The sequence below is a fragment of the Tursiops truncatus genome, chromosome X (genome assembly GCF_011762595.2).
Source record: "Tursiops truncatus isolate mTurTru1 chromosome X, mTurTru1.mat.Y, whole genome shotgun sequence".
Taxonomy (NCBI): Eukaryota; Metazoa; Chordata; class Mammalia; order Artiodactyla; family Delphinidae; genus Tursiops; species Tursiops truncatus.
Window position 1 is genome coordinate 47,484,035 of NC_047055.1, and position 19,500 is coordinate 47,503,534.

The window sequence follows — 19,500 nt, forward strand, 5'->3', positions numbered from 1 at the left end:
GGGAGATAGTTGATGCAAAACAAAGACTAATATACAAGTCATTTCCATTTGGCTTTGGAATGCATTTCCATAATTAACTTTTCATTTGGGTCTATTGCTTGGCTAGAGAATACATTTCCAACAAAATAATAAAGTCACCACATTAATTTCCAACTGTGGTCAAAGCTGGAATGCTGTCTCACTATAGACGAAAGAGGGGAAGAAATATTGAAAAGGCCTATTGCATTTTTAGTCTGCACTATACTCATTTACTATGAAATGAGCTTGGATTGTTTGTTGCTATCTTCACTCCATCACTTTTATCTCCCTGACTACATGCCTTCTTGAAAGCAGGAAACATACCTGCATCTTACTTTATACGTGTCCTAACATTTAGAATATCACCTTTCATGGAGTATACAAGTATCTTCAAATTCTATTAGTTGCTTCTTTCTCTCTTATACCTAAGTGAAAAATGTAGGGATTTGTTTAATCCCAAACATCTGGATACTCCTAGAATAATGAAGTACAAGCCTCCTGCTTCTTCCATAGGCACTTACTACATGAATGTATCTTTTTTCTTTCAGTCTTAAAAAAAAATATGAAAACAACAACAACAAAAAACCAACTTAGATAAAATGAAGTTGGACAAAAGCAGACTGTGGTTGTTTACAAAGAATATTTTCCTTGGGGGAAATAATTTATCTCCCATTTGTGAGGTTTAGAGCAGAATGACCAATGACACCTTGTATGTTATTTCTTCATTTTACAAAGCATGTTCAAAGTCATTACTATACCTAGTCCTAATAAAAACATATGTGAGGTGGGCAAGGGAAGTATTTTCATTTCAGTTTTACAAATGAGGAAACAGAGTGTCTTTCCTACGTTTGCAAAGACCAAGGCTAACACTTAGGTCTATTGATACTCATCCACATGTCTTTTCATTCAAATGGATTAATAAAAATGCTTTGCATTTGTACAGAACATTAAAGTTCAAAAGTACTTTTATATATATGAGGCAAATAAAGTGGACAGAGTACTTCTCAACAGTGTGCAAAATGAAATTGGATCTCTTTAGGTTTTGAGTCAGGACCATAATACAGAAATCTGGAGATGAGTAATCAGTGTTGCCATGCACAAAGTCGATAATGCCTTAGCTGATATAAAAAAGCCACTTACTGTTTGCTTTTGATAAGGTAAAGAGGAGTTGGTACCTTCACCCCTTGGAACCATTTTCAACTAAGTTACTCATGACTTTTCTTACCCAGACAACATCAACTGGTGACTAGGTCATATTCCCCTTTTCACTAATGATCTTGGGAAAGCTTTTCTATAGTTTCTTTTTAAATTTTTCATTCATTTTCAATTCTCACCACTGTTGAGTGCCTTAGCTTTAAATGAGTAGATGAGATGTAATCCTCTCAAATTTATTGTAATTTTAAATGCTTGTCTTATGAGGTATGTGTGGATATGTATGTGTATGGATATATATATCCATCACTAAGATTCAACTGAAAAATTTCAGTGATGTTTTTTATGTATTTCTTTCCATTTCTAACTTCAGTAATGAATTGGGACAATGTAGTAGGTAATTATCCTATTTTACCTTTGCAACACAAAGGACAGTATCATTACATGTTTATTAAACATATTGACTTGCTTTCTTACATTTTTTTGTTTTCACTTCCCATACCTCAAAGTTTAAAACCAGAAGAAAGGAACAGGGAACGTTCAAGGAAAAGCTAAGTTTACTTGCTATAATTTTCAAAAGTTATATCTCAGAGAGCCTAACTAGAAATAATTGAACAGACATCTAATATAGAAAAAGACACTGATGTATTTACCTACATTTCTCAAATAATACCTGATTGAGATTTTGCTGCAAGAGTATATTTACTGACTAGTTATACTAACGTCACCATCATTGCCTCTAAACTGTGTGTATTTAACATACAGTGCGTGCCTTCAATAATTGAAAATAAAAGAGTTTTAGTAAATTTGAAATCAAAGCAAAAGGAAACAAACTCATATTCATTGCTACAATATCCAATTTAAGCTCTTGTGAATACCAAAATGGCTTTAAATCATATCTCTATCTATGTATAGATACATGTATATGCTACATGTTTTCTAGTATACATGCATACACAAAACCATAACCACATTGGGTCATTTAGTTTTTCAAACTTCTTTTTTTACATCATTTCTACTCAGTATGAATAAATCCCATAGAAAGGTTTTTAGTCTCTTAAAACTTAGCTTCTGGTAGGAATGCGAATTTGTAAGGTTGAGGGTACATTAACTCTTTCAGATGACTTATGTCTCGTTTTATGTTCTGAAAAATATGATTTCTCAGATGAGTCTCTAGTGGCCTGAAAGGGTTTATGTACCCTTTAACCAAGCAGTATGCTCTTCTCTCACCATTAGTATCATGCACAAAATGTCCATCAATTCCCTAAACAAAGTTTGAAAAATGGAGCTCATGGTAATTTCAGGCTGAAGTTCAAACAAGCAAGACTCTTCAAATAAAAAACTTTTGAACTGACTGATCTGAAAAACCATATGCTCCATTGAGACAGTTTCTTAGAATGTGATTTCCAAGAGCCAAAGAGATAATTCTTAATACCTGCATTTAAAATCAAAACATATAAAGGAATAACAGTGGAAACATGTTATACCCCTTTCTTTTGTCAAACTGAAGTTATGCCAGCATCACAAGCTAATGTTTTCTATTTACTTGCCAGAATGTTGTTTAACATTAATCATTATGCAATGACCTCTAACATATTAAATAAACATTTATTAAGACAACTTTCTGTAAAGCATTGTGCTAGGCTTGTTGTACTCAAAAGATTTTATAACCCAGTGTTCAAAACACACATGCACAAAAGCAGAGTACAGGCAAGTCAGCGAGTACAATAATCAAAATATTAAAATGTTATAAGAACACAGGGGACAAGGAAATTAATTTTGATTGCTATGATTAAGGAAGACTTTGTGGAAGACATGAGCAGCTAATTTTTAAATTACTTTACAAACCTTTCAAAAAGAATTTTTTTTTTTCTTCTGAAGCAACACATTATTTCACAGTGAACAAATGTGGAATTCATCTCAGATTTACAAAGCTTTCTGACCCTAGAGGCAGCACAATACCATGGTTACAAGCACAAGGCTTGGAGTCTGAAGGACCAAGACTTACTTGAATCCTGGCCCTCATTAACCAGACTTGTAACATACATGATTTCACACGTGTTTGAACCTTTGAACCTCTATAGCCTCAATTCTCACGTATTTGAAATGGGGTCAATCATAGTACTTCCCCTATAGTATTGCATTGGAGATCACTTGAGATTATACAGACACCTATATATTCTTAGCACTGTGACAGGCACATGACATTCACTAAACAGTTGCTATTATTACTATTATATTATCATTTTTATTTTTATTATTATAGATGATCATACCTTCTACTGCAAATCATTGCACAAATAATGGAAGTTAAAAAAAAAAGAAAATTTGCTTTCACTGCAGAGGACCTGGGTTCAATCCCTGGTTGGGGAACTAAGATCCTACAAAGCATGCACAGTGGCCAAAAAAAAAAAAAAATCTTCCAATACCATTATGAAGAGTGTATATTTCAAAGAATGCTAACAATCTTCCTTTTTTAAAAAAGCAATATTTTCCCCCATGTGATTTTCAAAAACAATTTGCTTTTCAATGTATGCATTTTCTCTATTACTGCTCCCATATGCTCACTGTCTCTTTTCTTCCTTCCCTTTCCTTTCCTTTCCTTCTTTCTCCTCCTTCCCTCCCTTCCTTCCTTCTTTTCCTTTCCTCCTTTCCTTTCCTTTCCTTTCCTTCTTTCCTCTTCCTCCCTCCCTCCTTCCTTCCTTCTTTCCCTTTCCTTTCCTTTCCTTCTTTGTCCTCCCTCCCTCCCTTCCTTCCTTCCTTCAATCCTGGACCCTCTCTCCTTGAGCAGTCTCATTTAAAAATGTTTTGCTTTGAACTTCCTAATTTTCTGAGTTTGAGACCAGCAGGCAATTAAAGGTAATGAGAGAGAGTCCGAGCCACTAAACTTCCCTCCAGTCTAACCTAAACCTCTCGATTTTTCAGCAGCTAGAAAACAGCCTGGATTAGTACATTCATACCAGAGAGGAAAAAAAACCCAAAAAACAAAAAAAACTTGCTCTTGAGGTTTCTGTTTTGTTTTTGTTTTGTCTATTTTTTATATGGCATGTTCTCAAAGGTGATTAATATTACTGAGGTTGAACACTAACCCTGTGAGTTTTTCATCTTTTCAAAAATTATTCACTTAATAAAGAATAGTGGGAGAAAAATCAACGTAATTGCAGTACAGTAGAGACCCCGAATCTGTTCTGAATTGTCTGGTCAGGGCAATGTGCTTCCTCCAGGAACTTGATTTTTAACCACTTCAAATGACTCTCCCTCCCACTATGAGAAACTCCCAGGTGTTGATAGTTAGCTACAGGGTGTTAATGTCATTAACTTTCTGTCAGCTCCTTTTGTCAATGTGTTAATGGTGCCCCTGCTGCTCAGTCCTCCCTGCCCTCCAGTTGGTGAGATGATTTAGCCAGCAGTCAATCAAAAAGCTAAGCTGATTTGCAGCAATAGACAGCTCTGCCACTGACAAAATCTATGTAAGTAAATGTAAGAAATTTGTCAACAGGATATAAGCAGTAAGGTCAACACTGTGGATAACGTGTTTTGTAGACAGTTTAAGATGTTAAGAATGGACCACAACGCATATTCTAAAGTCTAAGAAGCCCTCTTTTAAGAATGTTTTTTCCTGTTGGAAAAAGCAAGGAGCAGTAAGTAAAAGTGATGCTTAGATTTAAAAGAAAGAAAGAAAAACTGTTTCATAGTCACATGATTGGTCAAAAGACAAAAGCTGAAAAAATCAGAATCCACATATAATGTCAAGTCCATGAGAACAAGCCTCAGGGAATTCCCTGGTGGTCCAGTGGTTAGGACTCCTCATTTTCACTGCCTAGGGCCCAGGTTCAATTCCTGGTCAAGGAACTAGGATCCCACAAGCTGCGTGGTGTGGCCAAAACAAAACAAAACAAAACAAGAATGAGCCTCAGGATTGGCACGCAGACCACTCACAGTGTTCCCTCTCACCCTTCCTTAGCACGGGTTATTTTTCTAAACTTTGAAACTGGATGTGATTTTGAACCTCACCCTACCAATTTTTGCAATAGGTGCCAAACACAGACAGAGACTACAGAATTCCTGGTAACCTTAAAAGATAAAAAGAGGTGACCCCTCGAAATTAATGAATTTAAAACAATGGGCCTATGACAAATAACTTTATGGGTTGTTATCTTGAGACAATTTGAGCTCACTACAACGACAAAGGGACAACTGTGATCAATTTCATCACCAGATATGGAAAATACTCTTCATTTAATGAATAGGACCATTTTTTAAAAGCTCAAGTATGTAAAATTAGGCAGTGTCTGATACATAGTAAACATTCAATTAACAAGTGAATATTATCATCATTTTTATAACTTACCAAAAAAGGAATATAGATTCTATTTGAATTCACTGTACAAACAATTGAACTTAAAACTTCCCCAATATTATTATGATGAGCATACTGGCATGAAGAATACAAAGAACTTTGCTTTTAAAAAAAATCAGAATAATAGCAAATTCCCACACATGGTATCCAGATTTTTGAACCATGTGTGTTTCAATATATATGGTGCTATTGTATCCATTATAGACCATCCCCTTTCATCCTAGAACCTCTCTACTATGATTTATGAGAGAATTTTCTCCATTTCTCCCTGTTTTGTAGTCTTACAAAATTAATATTGCCTATTTTACTCTTTCCATTTTTTTTTTTTTTTGAGTTGGAACAAGCAACCAGTTTGGGGTAGAGAAAGGGAAGCAGAGGTGACAAGCTTCATTCAAAAGCCACTGACTATTGCTTAGGAGGCAGGAAATACCCTGGGCCACTCCATTCATAGGAGAGGTATCATTCTCTTTTCTTTGGTTTATTTTTTTGACATTTACTTATAAAAGGTGTGGATTATCTTTTCTAAAACTGATTACACTTTACATGCGCTGAAAAGGTGATTCAATGTGACTCAAGTTCCTGTGAAAATTTATATGAAGAAAAGTTTTATAACTACAAGCACAGCCTACTACTCTTTCAACAATATCCCCTTTGATGTGTTAAGTCAAAGTAGGATCTTGGACCAGATGATCTCCATTGTCTCTATAGCTATAATATTCTGTGATTCAATATACACTTACTGAGCGCCTTCATGTTGCTAGGTGCTGTGCATTGGGATGGGCATATAGAAATTAACACACTAGACCTGATCTTGGTCACTGGGCCAGCAAGACAGAGAAGTAGGTAAATGCCAGACTGTCAGCAACTTGTGGTCAAATCTTCTATCTCATGCACTGTTGAATTTCCATGGCCTGTCAATGCCGTGCATATTATGAGTTCAATCAATACTGTGAAAGAGTAAGGGTGAACATAGGATGCTATGGGACTTAGCCCAACCTGGAGATTTGGTGAAGATTCAACCTGAATATTCACTTGCCCTTGGCCATCATGCCACTGTTGCTAACTATAGCACTGATGCCCTTCTGAAAGCCCAGAGGAGTGTCACTGCTATTCAGTTTTTGAACTCACAGTCCTTATAGAGAGATTACTGTTTAAGTAGGTAAGGTTACTTTCAAGGGGAAACTACCCCCATACTTGTGCCCATAGTTATTCAATTTAAAAGGCCAGTGCCTGAAGCAAAATAATTTATTGGCAGGGGACAGAAACATTGGAAAGATCATCCAGTACAAAGAATCCTATACTAGAAATAGGATCATGGCTCTAATTTTAAAACAGAATCAAGTATCCCACAAGAAAATATCCCTCTCTTTTGGAATTGCCAGAAGAGTAGAAAAAACATTAAGAAGGCACCAGAATTCATATATCATAGGATGATTAAACATTTTGTTTGCCATTTTCTAGAAGATACAAACTCTCACTTGGTGCCCAAAGAGTCTCCCGAAGCAAGAATAATTTGAGCCACAGTTCTATCACTGTAATTTATTAATTTGGAGTTTTTAGACAACTCAACACAATAGTCTAACTTTTTCTCTAAAATAAATTGCTGTGTATTTTATTTTGCTTTTTAAAATATGATATGCAAAGTAACAGCCCCATACATTTTAATACAGTTTTCAATCCCCTTGTGGACAAACAGTCACGCTTTAGTGTCACTTAAATGAAGAATAACCATTCATCTGTAACATACAGATACAGAAGGCTCTGGATTTTCATTTTAAAGCGCTTAATTACCTGCATAAAGAGAGAACTAAAATAGAGTCCAGGCCAAGTTCATGAGGGTTTGAAATTACTTTTCTTTTTCTAAATGAGCAACAAAGACCCCTCAATGTTGTATGCTGTCGTGTGGTCACAAGCCAACTGTAGAAGAAAATGTTAAAAAGGACAAGGGAATCAGGAATTAAATTCAAGTATGTGAGGCAAGAATCAAAATCAAAAGTTGAAAAATGTAGGTGGTGCTTCCAGCCACAGGACAATATAACAAATTTGAAAGAAAAATCTAATCAGCAACAAAGTTAAATCTTCACATTAAATATCCTGATGTGGACAGGTATGTAATCCAAGGTTATTTTTGAGTATTTCCTGCCTCCAGTCACCCACAAACTTATGTTCCCAATATTCCTATTTCTATAACTACTCACCATCACTAAAGGACCACACAAAATACAGTATTAATTCATGAACCAAAGAGTGAAAATAAAAATTGTTTTTCACATAAACCTAAATTGCCATTCTCAAGTAATTCAAGCTCAGGACCATAACTTCCAAGTTGGGCAGGAAAGAAAGCATATCAGAGAAGAAAAAGGCAATAGATTTAACCTTGAAACAAGGTGACTGCCATATAGTTGTTGAAGGAATTTACTTATTATCAGATAAAGAATTTACAGTATTTATTCCCTCTTGAGGTATAAAATGGTGAATCAATCTGCAGTTCAAGATATTTATTTAAACCCAAAAGAGTAGGATATGGCTTTAACTTTTGAAAACCAAAATAGAGAAAAAAAAAAAAATCAGCTCTAATGTAGTTTATCTTTAGACAACAGATTTAACATTAAACAATTCAAGCTAAATATCATTTCTCAAGTTTTCCTTTCATATATTTCTGTAATTTATATGAATATACTATATGTAAAATAGGGATTTAAAAGCATTTAGGTAGCAGGCAATGCCTAACGTTATACAGATAGCTATTACAATTTACTTAAATACATAATCTACTGATCAATTAATCTATCTGTCCATGCATGCATCCATTTTTTTCTTCATAACCTTTCAGTCTACTGATACCAGTTATCCTCTGATTGCCCTTGAAAATGCACATATCGCCTCAGAAAATACCTGCACACACACACACAAAGAAAAAAACCTCTGAGCAAAAAAATTCTTCTGTTGATCATTTCCTTTAAACAATAAGGAGATTCTTTGTTCTGTTTTAGGTCACATCAAGCCTCAAAAGACTTACCTTGCATATCTTGTGGGCCTTCAAATGAAATTTGTCTTTGAGAAATGGCATTTTTTCTTATATAATTGTTCCCTTGCCTACTCTACGATTCAAAACGTCATGAACTAAAATTTATGCTGGTAATATAAAAACAGCCTATATACAAATTCATCCAAACTGTGAATAGAATGGTAAGTTTAGAACTAACCACAAGGTAAATAGGTATATGGACAGACAGACAGACAAACACACACACAGAAACTAACAAATAAACAAAATGCTTAAATAAATAAAGGATATCGTCAGCTTTTCCACAAACTTATCACGTTGATTTTCTGTTTTGGGAAATAGCTTGATGTCACGTTCCAGATGAACAATTTGTTGTTCCATTGCTGCAAGGTTGCTCTTGAGAATTTGAGCTGAAACTAAAGAACAACGTGCAAAGTGTTTAGAACATTTCTTTTACAACTAAAAGAAAACAGTATCAGTTCAAGTATTTTTTTAATGTGGAGAATAGTTCCATGAACTCAACTCACATTTTTCTGAATTACTACTCATAAAAATTCTACTCTCCATGAAATAAGTGAAAATGTGTAATATAATATACCAAATCATCATGTTTAATATGGCAACGCCATCATTTTATTCAGCCATTAGCTCAAATGAATCCATTTCTATTTAAATTTATTGATGGAATTCCTAATATTTCATTCTTTAAAATCTAATTTGAAGATTAAAGAGAAACTAACATTCGAAGAGATCCTATCTTATTAATGCGTGATGTTGGCTATATAAATGATTTAAAGTTAAATTACATAAAAGGATCAAATATTTTTCTCTTGTTGAAAGATCCTGATTTTTATAAACTAATATCTATGGTAAAAGTTCCTGACTTTAGTACTTTTCATACTCATAGAGAAATGATAAATAACTGTTGATACAGAGAATTTAGAGCAAACCAGAGCAAACATGTGTGTGCATACACACCCACAAACTTCAGTGAGCCCTCAAACACTATCATTAGTTGCTTTAATTACCCCTAACATTCTCTGCACTTTTCTTTTTCTCTCCTCATTGACAACAAATAATCTTAAGTATTGTATTCAAACTACTCTTAAATACATGCACACTTTCCAGATCTCTCACGATGCTTTCTTTTCACAGAGGTACTTTTTTTTTAAGCTTACACTAGTTTATAGATACCCTATTACTCTATGACCGCCAACTATGTATGAAGACACTTCTATCAATATCAACGGCATTTGGCAGGGTTCTAGTTGAAAAGGCAAGGTAACTACTAGAATTTGATAGGTAGCCCGTGACACTGATTTTTTTTTTTTTTTTTTTTTTTTTTTTTTTTTTTGCGGTACGCGGGCCTCTCACTGTTGTGGCCTCTCCCGTTGCGGAGCACAGGCTCCGGACGCGCAGGCTCAGCGGCCATGGCTCACGGGCCCAGCCACTCCGCAGCATGTGGGATCTTCCCGGACCGGGGCACGAACCCGTGTCCCCTGCATCGGCAGGCGGACTCTCAACCACTGCGCCACCAGGGAAGCCCCTGTGACATTGATTTTTATTTTATTTATTTATTTATTTATTTTTTTTTTTGAATTTTATTTCATTTATTTTTTTTATACAGCACGTTCTTATTAGTTTTCCATTTTATACATATTAGTGTATATATGTAAATCTCAGTCTCCCAATTCAACACACCACCACCCCCTTCTGCCATGTTCCCCCCTTGGTGCCCATACATTTGTTCTCTACATCTGTGTCTCAATTTCTGCCCTGCAAACCGGTTCACCTGTACCATTTTTCTAGGTTCCACATATATGTGTTAATATACATTGATTTTTAAATCCAGGTCTCTGAAACAGTTCTTTTCATTAAAGGACCATGAAACAGAAATAGAATAATATTACAATTCTTTTTTTTAAAGTAAATTTCAGTCTCATTCAGAGGCATATCAGAATTACAATGAAAAATTCAAGAGACTGACAAAAATCAATCCCCTGGCAAATTTCAGCCAAAGTCTTCTGATACAAATTCATCACACTGACACGTACACCTTTATAACTCAATGAGGAGAAATCGCTTAAATATACCTGGAAGTTCAAGAGACTCAAAATCAAACACCAACACTAAAGACAAATTATTATTTTGTTTCCTATTACTCTGTCAGTTCAAATAGCTATGTCCAATTTAGTTCCATTTGTTTAGATCTGACAAGCTTGGAAATTATTCTTTATCGGAGAAGTCGAAGAGAGTTTTGCCCTGCCATAAATGTGCTAATGGCTCAGCAATCATTGCTTGCTTTATTTAAAGGACGAGTTTGCTGTGGAGGTAACCATTCTCTCTGACTTTAAAGCTGAACTTTTTCTCTTGGGTTTTTCCAGGAGATGCTTGCTAATTATACTAAGGGTTTCTCCTTTCCCACTTGCTTGACTGAAAAACTGAAGATATGAAGTTGACAAGTTGTTTATGTCATATAGGCTACACAGAAGAAATAAACTCATGACAACTTTCTGCAATAAACAAAATGTGCCCATAGGCGAGGTTTAAGTCACAATAGTAATCCTCCTGCAAAAAGCAATCGTAATTCCAGTAGTAAAAAAGGGGGTGATCATGAGGATCCTTCTGATTGTTCAACAGAGTAATAACAGCCTAATCAAGTTGCTATGCACACAAAAGTCTAGATAACTCAAATAACGAGACATTCTTTTTAATCCACTAAAATTGCTTTTACCCTAAAGTTGAATTTTGAATAAAACAATGTTTTCTAGACATCTGTCCTCCTCAGTTCCACCTGTCAAATCCTTAGTCCTCTGTAAATCCCTCTAGAGCTCTAGTCCAAATTCTCTACCATTTAGAGACACTTCTATTTGTTTAAGTGATCTTCCACACACCACCTTCTGCTTTAAGTGAGAACTTTTTTTCATTTTTTGTATATAGAGTCTCTGCTATAAAACCTCCTGCTACTTAATGGTAAGATCCCTACCTCGCACTAGGCTTTTCCCTCAGTACTTATCACACATGGTACTCAATAAATGTTTGTTGAATGAATATGTATATTTCAAGAAATTTTGATTCAGATTTAAATGTTTTCCCACTTCTGCAACTGGATGTGCATGTAGAAGTTAGATACAACCGAAGTGATTGGAAGTTAGCATATCAATTATTATGTGAGTATGAAAGGAAGCAGGAAGTTGAAGGAGATGCTTAGACAAAGGGGAAAGTGAGAAACAGAGATAAGGAAGAGAAGTAAGGGACACCTTTTCTTTTTTTCAGCTTCTCTATTCTCCCTCTCTAATAATTTATTAACATTATTAATGAACGAAAGAAAATAAAGTACTGGAGATGTAAGAAACCAAGGATGTTAGCCCACATGCAAACTTATGGCTGCATTAAAAGTGCCCTGCACTTTGTTTAACGCTTTGTTGCCACCATTTTGAAAGTCTTAGTAATTTTTAAAATGGGGCTCTGCAATTTAATTTTGCACTAGGTCCCCCTAAACATGTAGTCAGTCCTGGTCTCCATGTAAGACAAATAAAGCAACTCCAACTTGGAAGAGTTGGTTAAAAGGGCTGGGAATTTCACCTGCTGGCTCCTTCTCATTTCTTATTCTCTCACTGGTGGAATTCTATTTCAGGGGGTGTTAATCTACGGTGTTGCATAAACTAGACCCACAACAGGGGTTTCACTCTATCCCTAAGTGGCTTACTTCATTTTTGACAGTTGATATAATTAGAAAAATTTTATTTGCTTATAATCGAAACCAGCCTACTTGAACTCTTCTTACCCATTAGTCCTCATTTTGCCTTAAATCAACACTGCTCAAGTCTACACCCTATTTTACAGGAAAGGTGTCACTTGCATCTTCTTAATCTGCCCAGCTTACAAACACCTGGTTCCTTCAACTAGTCCTCCTAAGGTATAAGGGTTAGTCATTACTTATGCTTCTAAGTAATAACTAACATTTACTGAGTACTTACTATGTGCTAGATATTATTTTAATTAGTTTTATGTATTAACTCTCACAAAAACTCTATGAGGTATATACTACTCTCAAGAAGGGGTATCATATGAGCTAAATGATGTCTTGTCAGGAAATTGTAAATGTAAAGCAGTGTCTCTACTTCTGGAAGGCCAACAACTTGAAATAAAATCTGGGAAAGGAGGTGGGAGGATAGATAAATTAGGAGGTTGGGATTAACATATACACACTACTATATATAAAATAGATCACCAACAAGGACCTACTGTATAGCACAGGGAACTATACTCAGTATCTTGTAATAACCTATAAGGGAAAAGAACCTGAAAAAGTATATATGTGTGTGTGTGTGTGTGTGTGTGTGTGTGTGTGTGTAACTGAATCGCTGTGCTCTACACCTGAAACTAACACGATATTGTAAATCAACTATACTTCAATTACAAATTTTTTTAAAATCTGTACTCATTGGCACAAGGGTATGCCACCTATACTTGGGGACAGGAGTCAGGGTCGACCTAGATTCTAACCTCTACCATATTCACTAATAGTTGGGTTACTTTGAGCCTGTCGCTTAGCCTCTCTGGGTCTTCATTTCCCAATTTGAAAAATAAAGATAATAATACCTTCCTTAAATGGTAGCCATTCAAGTTAAATAATTTGATTAATATAAAGTTTCTATCATTATAACAAGTACATAATAGGTAATCTATAAATATTCGTTTCATATTCTACTATCCTTCCCACTATATTCTACCAACAGACAAATTCCTACTGTAAACGTGCCACCGAAAACTAAACAACAATTTAGATGTAATCTGAACAAAAAAAGCAGTCATTCCTTACCTGCTACCTCACTGCGGCCTGATTTAATATCGGTCTTCTCTCTAATCACAGGAACTAAACTTAGATTGGGTTCTCTGTTTGTAGGTTTTACAGGGTACGTGGAATTTTACGTCTGGGAGGCAGTGACAGTTATACTAATGAACAGCCAATTTGTTAGAGATACTAGCAAGTTCCAAATTTAAAGAATATTTCTGGGGAGCTCCCTGGTGGCGCAGTGGTCGAGAGTCTGCCTGCCGATGCAGGGGACACGGGTTCGTGCCCCGGTCCGGGAAGATCCCACATGCCACGGAGCGGCTGGGCCCGTGAGCCATGGCCGCTGAGCCTACGCGTCTGGAGCCTGTGCTCCGCGGCGGGAGAGGCCACAGCAGTGAGAGGCCTGTGTACCGCAAAAAAGAATATTTCTGGAAATTAAAATCTGTGCAGTAGTATTTCTTTGGAGACATTTACAAGTTAGTTACTTTGATTTTCTAGACATGTCTAAACCATAAGAAATTTTTTGTAAGTGTTATAAAGAATTAACATGTGTTTACCTGCCTGATTATTTGCCTTGAATACATTTGTTTTAATCTTAAGAGTTAGGAGACAATTTGATTATGTAACTAGTTAGATCCTAGCCTACATTTCTTCTAATATGTCTTCAGGATGTGTGTGTGCGTGCGTGCGTGCGTGTGTGTGTGTGAGAGAGGGAGAGAAAGAAAGACAGAAATATATATATATATATATATATATATATATATATTTACTGGAGGTGGTAGGGAGATGTAGGGCAGCTGGAGTTCCAAGAACATTTAAACACCAGAGTAGGTTAGAAATGCTTGTCTACTGCATAGCCCCCACCTCAGGGTTTATTTTTGTGCCTGTCATTATATTAGTTCACTAATATAAATTAAGGAGCCTTTAGTGACAGGGCAAACATTTTCTATCTGAGTAAATTTCCACTACAAGCATTTTCAATGACTGATTAGTCAGTCTGGTGGCACTTTAAATTTTTCACTAATTTCATTTTTTACATCTGCTACTGAATCTGAATTATAACACTAAAAAATTAAATTATAGCTATCAGGTTCTTTATTATAGCTTTCTTTCTTATACTCCATAAATAACCTTTTAAGCTCAGTACACTCTCTTGAGTTATACGTAGGGAGAAACCTTCTCCACGAATCTTATTTATCTGCTTACTTCAGTTGAAAAATATACATATATACATATAGTGCTTCTTTGCTGGCTTCAAGCAAATATATGAGAGTGGCCTGATCTTCATTCAAAACACTTGAAATGACAGACTTGCTCTAATTCATAATTTGAAGAAAAGTAAAGTGTAAGAAAAATATTTTAAGTGAAATTTTTATATGGAAAGACTCTTCAATTACATAGTACCTAAGAGAACTGATATGCATTTAAGGAAAAAAAAAATCACAGTACTCTGGTGACATTCTCTAGACCATGTGCAGAATGTGTAATTTTATGTAAATATAAAAGCTTTTCCAGCAACTTGAGGAATTTTTTCTCTGAATTAAATATTTCTATTAATTTTACCCATTGACAAAGTAACCCAGCACTTCTTGACATCTTTGCTCTAAGAAAGGCCAGGTAACAATTTACTCTTGCAAGTCTGTATGTGAATAGGCCCCAACCTGATTATAAGCACCCTGTAATTTTCTTTAACTGAATATATTTAGTTGAAGAATTACTATCAGCCGAGCGGCATAACATTAAAGTGACTCATCCAGAAAGCACATGTATAAAAGAAAAGGACATTACAAGCAGCCCAAACAATAGGCACAGCTGTATTCTTTCTCAAGTACATTTATAAGTTAATAGTTTCGTTTTATATGACTGCTATACATGAAAATGAAGCAAATGTGTTTATACAATAAAAATAGCAAAGGCTCAGTCAGCACTGTGGGCTTCTCAGGCCTTTAAAGAAAATAAGTGATAAATGGCACCCAAATAAGAAATTCCTCTAATTAAAAAAAAATCTGTTAGAGAATGACTCATTCTTAGGAGAAAAAAAAATTGTTAAAAAGTCACCTTAACAGAAAACACAACTTAACTAGAGTCCTTACTAAATGAAATTTAAAAACGTATGTCCTCAATGTGTGTTCACAAGAGCCATTCATCACTTGCCCCTGGAACATGTGCCTTTGGTATAAGGTGCAGTTTTTCTCAATCGGATCCATAATACGGCCTGAACTGATGCTGAGAGCAGAGGAACATCCATAACAAAACATGAAAACTACTTTATAAACCATATACATGTTTAACTCGAAAAACTTCACTAAGTATGTTTCACTGTCTGGGTTCATACATTTGTACGAGATCTCAGCCTGTAAACCTCAGTCTGAATGCATTCTTTTTAAAAGAAAGAAGTGGAGCCTTCTAACAAAAAGAAAAGACAAAACAAACAAACAACCTTGCAAATAACTATGGAAGGTATGGTGAAAGGATAGCCTGGGTAAAGGAGGAGAGAAGAAAAGTTTAAAACCCTCTGAATCATGATTTGCAACCCAAAATTCTGTAGCCTGACCACTGACCCACTAGCACTGGACAGCCAAGCTACCTGTGAAGCATCGAGTTCTTTCACCTGCTGTCTCTTCTCCAATTGTTATTCTGCCTGCAGCAAATAGTATGTGTGAGTTTTTAAATCAAAGGCTAAAAAACAAACTAAAATCTCTTACTCTTGTTGACAGTCTTAGCTCAAGGCCAGGACTGGGAAGAACAGGTGCAAGCCGAAGCTTCTATAAAGCAATGCTAGATGTAGTCTTGTTGGAATAGTTTGTTCTCATTATGAAGAATCTTTTTTAAAGCTCATTTGTTTTTCTTATAGTAAAAGATCTCTCACTCACCCACATCTCAAACTGGAATAACTTTAATGGGTCAAGTCATGTCTTTATTTTTTATTTATTTATTTTTTTTGCGGTACGCAGGCCTCTCACTGTTGTGGCCTCTCCCGTTGCGGAGCACAGGCTCCGGACGCACAGGCTCAGAGGCCATGGCTCACGGGCCCAGCCGCTCCGTGGCATGTGGGATCTTCCCGGACCGGGGCACGAACCCGTGTCCCCTGCATCGGCAGGCGGACTCTCAACCACTGCGCCACCAGGGAAGCCCACAAGTCATGTCTTTATTGAGTTGAGGCTGGGCTATACTGACTTGTCCTCCCTTGGAGATTTTATGTAAGTGGCTGGAATGGTATTCTCCTTAGCAGAAAAGCTTGCCAGAACCTTCAGATATTGATAAATCCTTTAATGCAATCCTATATTAAAGTCTTCACTTGTCAAGTCTATGTAATGCATTCTTCTTTTGCTTGTAATCAGAACACAAGTGGTAAAAAGGACCCTTATGAAAGGAGGCTACTTAATATTACCTATAACAGGAGGCCTTAAAACTAAATTAGTGAAATTATGGAAAAATATGTAAAATGTAGTCTTGTTGACTAAAGACTAGAAAGGACAAAAATCTTACAAAATCTGAAATTACATCTTTGTAAAATTTGGAATTTTGAGTCTATGTTTATGTATGCATTTAGTTTTGAGCTATAATAATTACTGAACAAAATCACACAGAAAAAATGTGAAAAACAACTATATTCAATGTTGCCAAAGTTCTGATAAACCAGCTGTGAGAAATGAGCACTGTTTTTTTTTTTCTTTTCATGTCACAACAACTACCAGCTTCTTGAGAAAGCATTCACAAATGTTCTAATCCGAGGAACCATTTAATGGCAACTTTACTAACCCCTTTACTCCTGGTATATTATATCCTTAATAAGGTACGAAAAGATTATATTGATTGATAAACCATTTGAATACTTTCTTCCACGTGTTATTTGGCAAGAATTAAATACATGTAGGTAGTGTTATCATAAAGCTATAATGCGGGACTTCCCTGGTGGTCCAGTGGGTAAGACTCCATGCTCCGAATGCAGGGGGCCCGGGTTCGATCCCTGGTTGGGGAACTAGCTCTCACATGCATGCCACAACTAAATAGTCTGCATGCTGGGCTTCCCTGGTGGCACAGTGGTTAAGAATCCGCCTGCCAATGCAGGGGACACCGGTTCACGCCCTGGGCTGGGAAGATCCCACATGCCGTGGAGTAACTAAGCCTAGGCGCCACAACTACTGAACCTGCACTCTAGAGCCCATAAACTACAACTACCGAGCCCACTCGCCACAGCTACTGAAGCCTGCGCGCCTAGAACCCGTGCTCCGCAACAAGAGAAGCCACCGCAATGAGAAGCCCGCGCACCACAACAAAGAGGAGCCCCCGCTCACTGCAACTAGAGAAAGCCTGTGCGCAGCAACGAAGACCCAATGCAGCCAAAAATAAATAAATAAAAACAGATTAAAAAAATAAAGCTATAATGCTATATTAAAAGACTGTTAGTCTTCTTGAGTGTAATTTTTGTGACTATGGCCAAATTATCCAAGAAATGTATTTCTGAACTCATCAGGGAAATCACTGGGACTGTACGATTTTGCAAGGTTATTCTTGCACTTGCCTGGGTTCTCCCAGAACAAGTCTAATGAGTGAAGTCCACAGATATGCACTTATATATAAGCCATCGACTTTCACCAAAACTGAATGCAGGTTGTCATGAGGTCAGTGTCAGTGATGAGGTCATAATGCTGGAGTCATCAGAGTCCCTTCCACATTAGTGCTGCTCGAATTGGCAGCTCTGCTTGGTAGTAGGGTTACAGGTCAGATAAAAGAGGCTTGGGAAGGGTATAGTAAGGTTTGAGTTACGTTTTCCTTCTTCATTAACTGACTGTGGATACTAATAGGATTACTATATGCCCCCAGGTAAGAGATTGGCAATGCAAACTAAGATATAACTGTAATGATTTTCTAAGTTCCTCACCACTGAAATCAGTCCATAAATAAAGTGGGGCTTTATCTGGGTGTTATCATCTCATAAATCTACTATACCTTAAGTGTTTTTGCCTAATAACCTAACAATGGATTAAAAGAGGAAATGAGGTTTGAGGGGTAGGTGGGGCCTTTTAGGCCATGATAAGAACTTTAGGTTTCACCCTAAGAGTACTGGGAATGCACTGAAGGGCTTTAAGCAGGGGAGGCTGATGAAAATTACACTTTAAAAAAGATTAAACTCTGGCAGCTATGTGGAAAATGGAGGGAGGGGGTCAAGAATAGAAAAGAGGAGAAGAGTTAAGAAACAATGATTATGGTCTAGACAGGAGGTGATGGTGGCTTGAATTAGGGTGACCAAAGATGGTTGTGGTATGTAATTTAGACACAGAGCTGACTGGGCTTGGGGTGAATAAAATGTGAGCGGTAAGGAAGAAGGAATTGTTAAGAATGATTCCTGGGTTTCCGGCATGAACAAAGGAAATGGAGACATCAGGAGGGAGATTTTGGGGGAATATTCATGGGTTTATTTAGCTTTGGACCAACTAAGTTTCAATTGTATGAAGCATCCAAGTTGAGATTGCAAATAGGAGGTTGGATATATGGATCTGGAGATCAGAAGAGAGGTCTGAGCTGGATACAGGAAATAGGGAGGCATTTGTATACAGATCCAACTTCAGTTACATTGTTTCATTATATAATTTAGTACAGTTAGTTTTCTGGCTGTATAAGTCTAGGTAATAATTCCTCATCCTTGACTCATTCCAAGTACAAACATTTCTAGATGTTGGGTAAGGTCATTCTCCTCTAGGCTATGCTTGTAATTTATTCCTATTTTTCCTCTTTCCTCTACTTTGCTGTGAGTTACTCTGAACTTTCATAGGTACCATGGATATTCCTATTGTCTCCCCCCCACCAAAAGTCTTGCTGTTATACTTCTCTTGAAACAAATGTTGCTAATAACAACCACACAGCTAATTGCATTTGGAGGTGGGGGGGAGTACACAAAATCTAAAAGCTGCAGGCCTTTAAAGCACAGAGTCAAGAAAATATCTGCCCAAATTTCCTTAAAAGAATGAGAAATCTGAAAGACTCGATTGTTTTTCCTTCATAGTGTACATAATTGATACATTAACACTGGTACAAGTGGAAGGGTTAAGGGTGGTTTAGCCAATACAAGACAAAGTAGGTTTCATCCTTCTTTGGTCCCTCTTTCCCACCAGCTCCACTTGAGGTATTCATGGCAAGCATGTCTTCTTCCTGTTTGTAGCT

General features: G+C 36.5%; 1 protein-coding gene across 2 annotated transcripts in view; it reads right to left on the minus strand.

Annotated features, from left to right (window-relative positions):
- Positions 1-19,500, minus strand: part of DIAPH2 (diaphanous related formin 2) — an 890,878-nt gene that overhangs the window by 310,995 nt on the left and 560,383 nt on the right. The window contains exon 24 of one of the 2 annotated variants that reach the window (XR_012329281.1): positions 7,322-8,953. Coding sequence is in view for 1 of the 2 variants with exons in the window: in XM_073799281.1 (XP_073655382.1) it covers positions 8,828-8,953 (126 nt within the window). In the remaining variant the exon portion in view is untranslated. The remainder of the gene's footprint in view (positions 1-7,321; positions 8,954-19,500) is intronic. The other variant, XM_073799281.1, reaches the window with a different exon arrangement.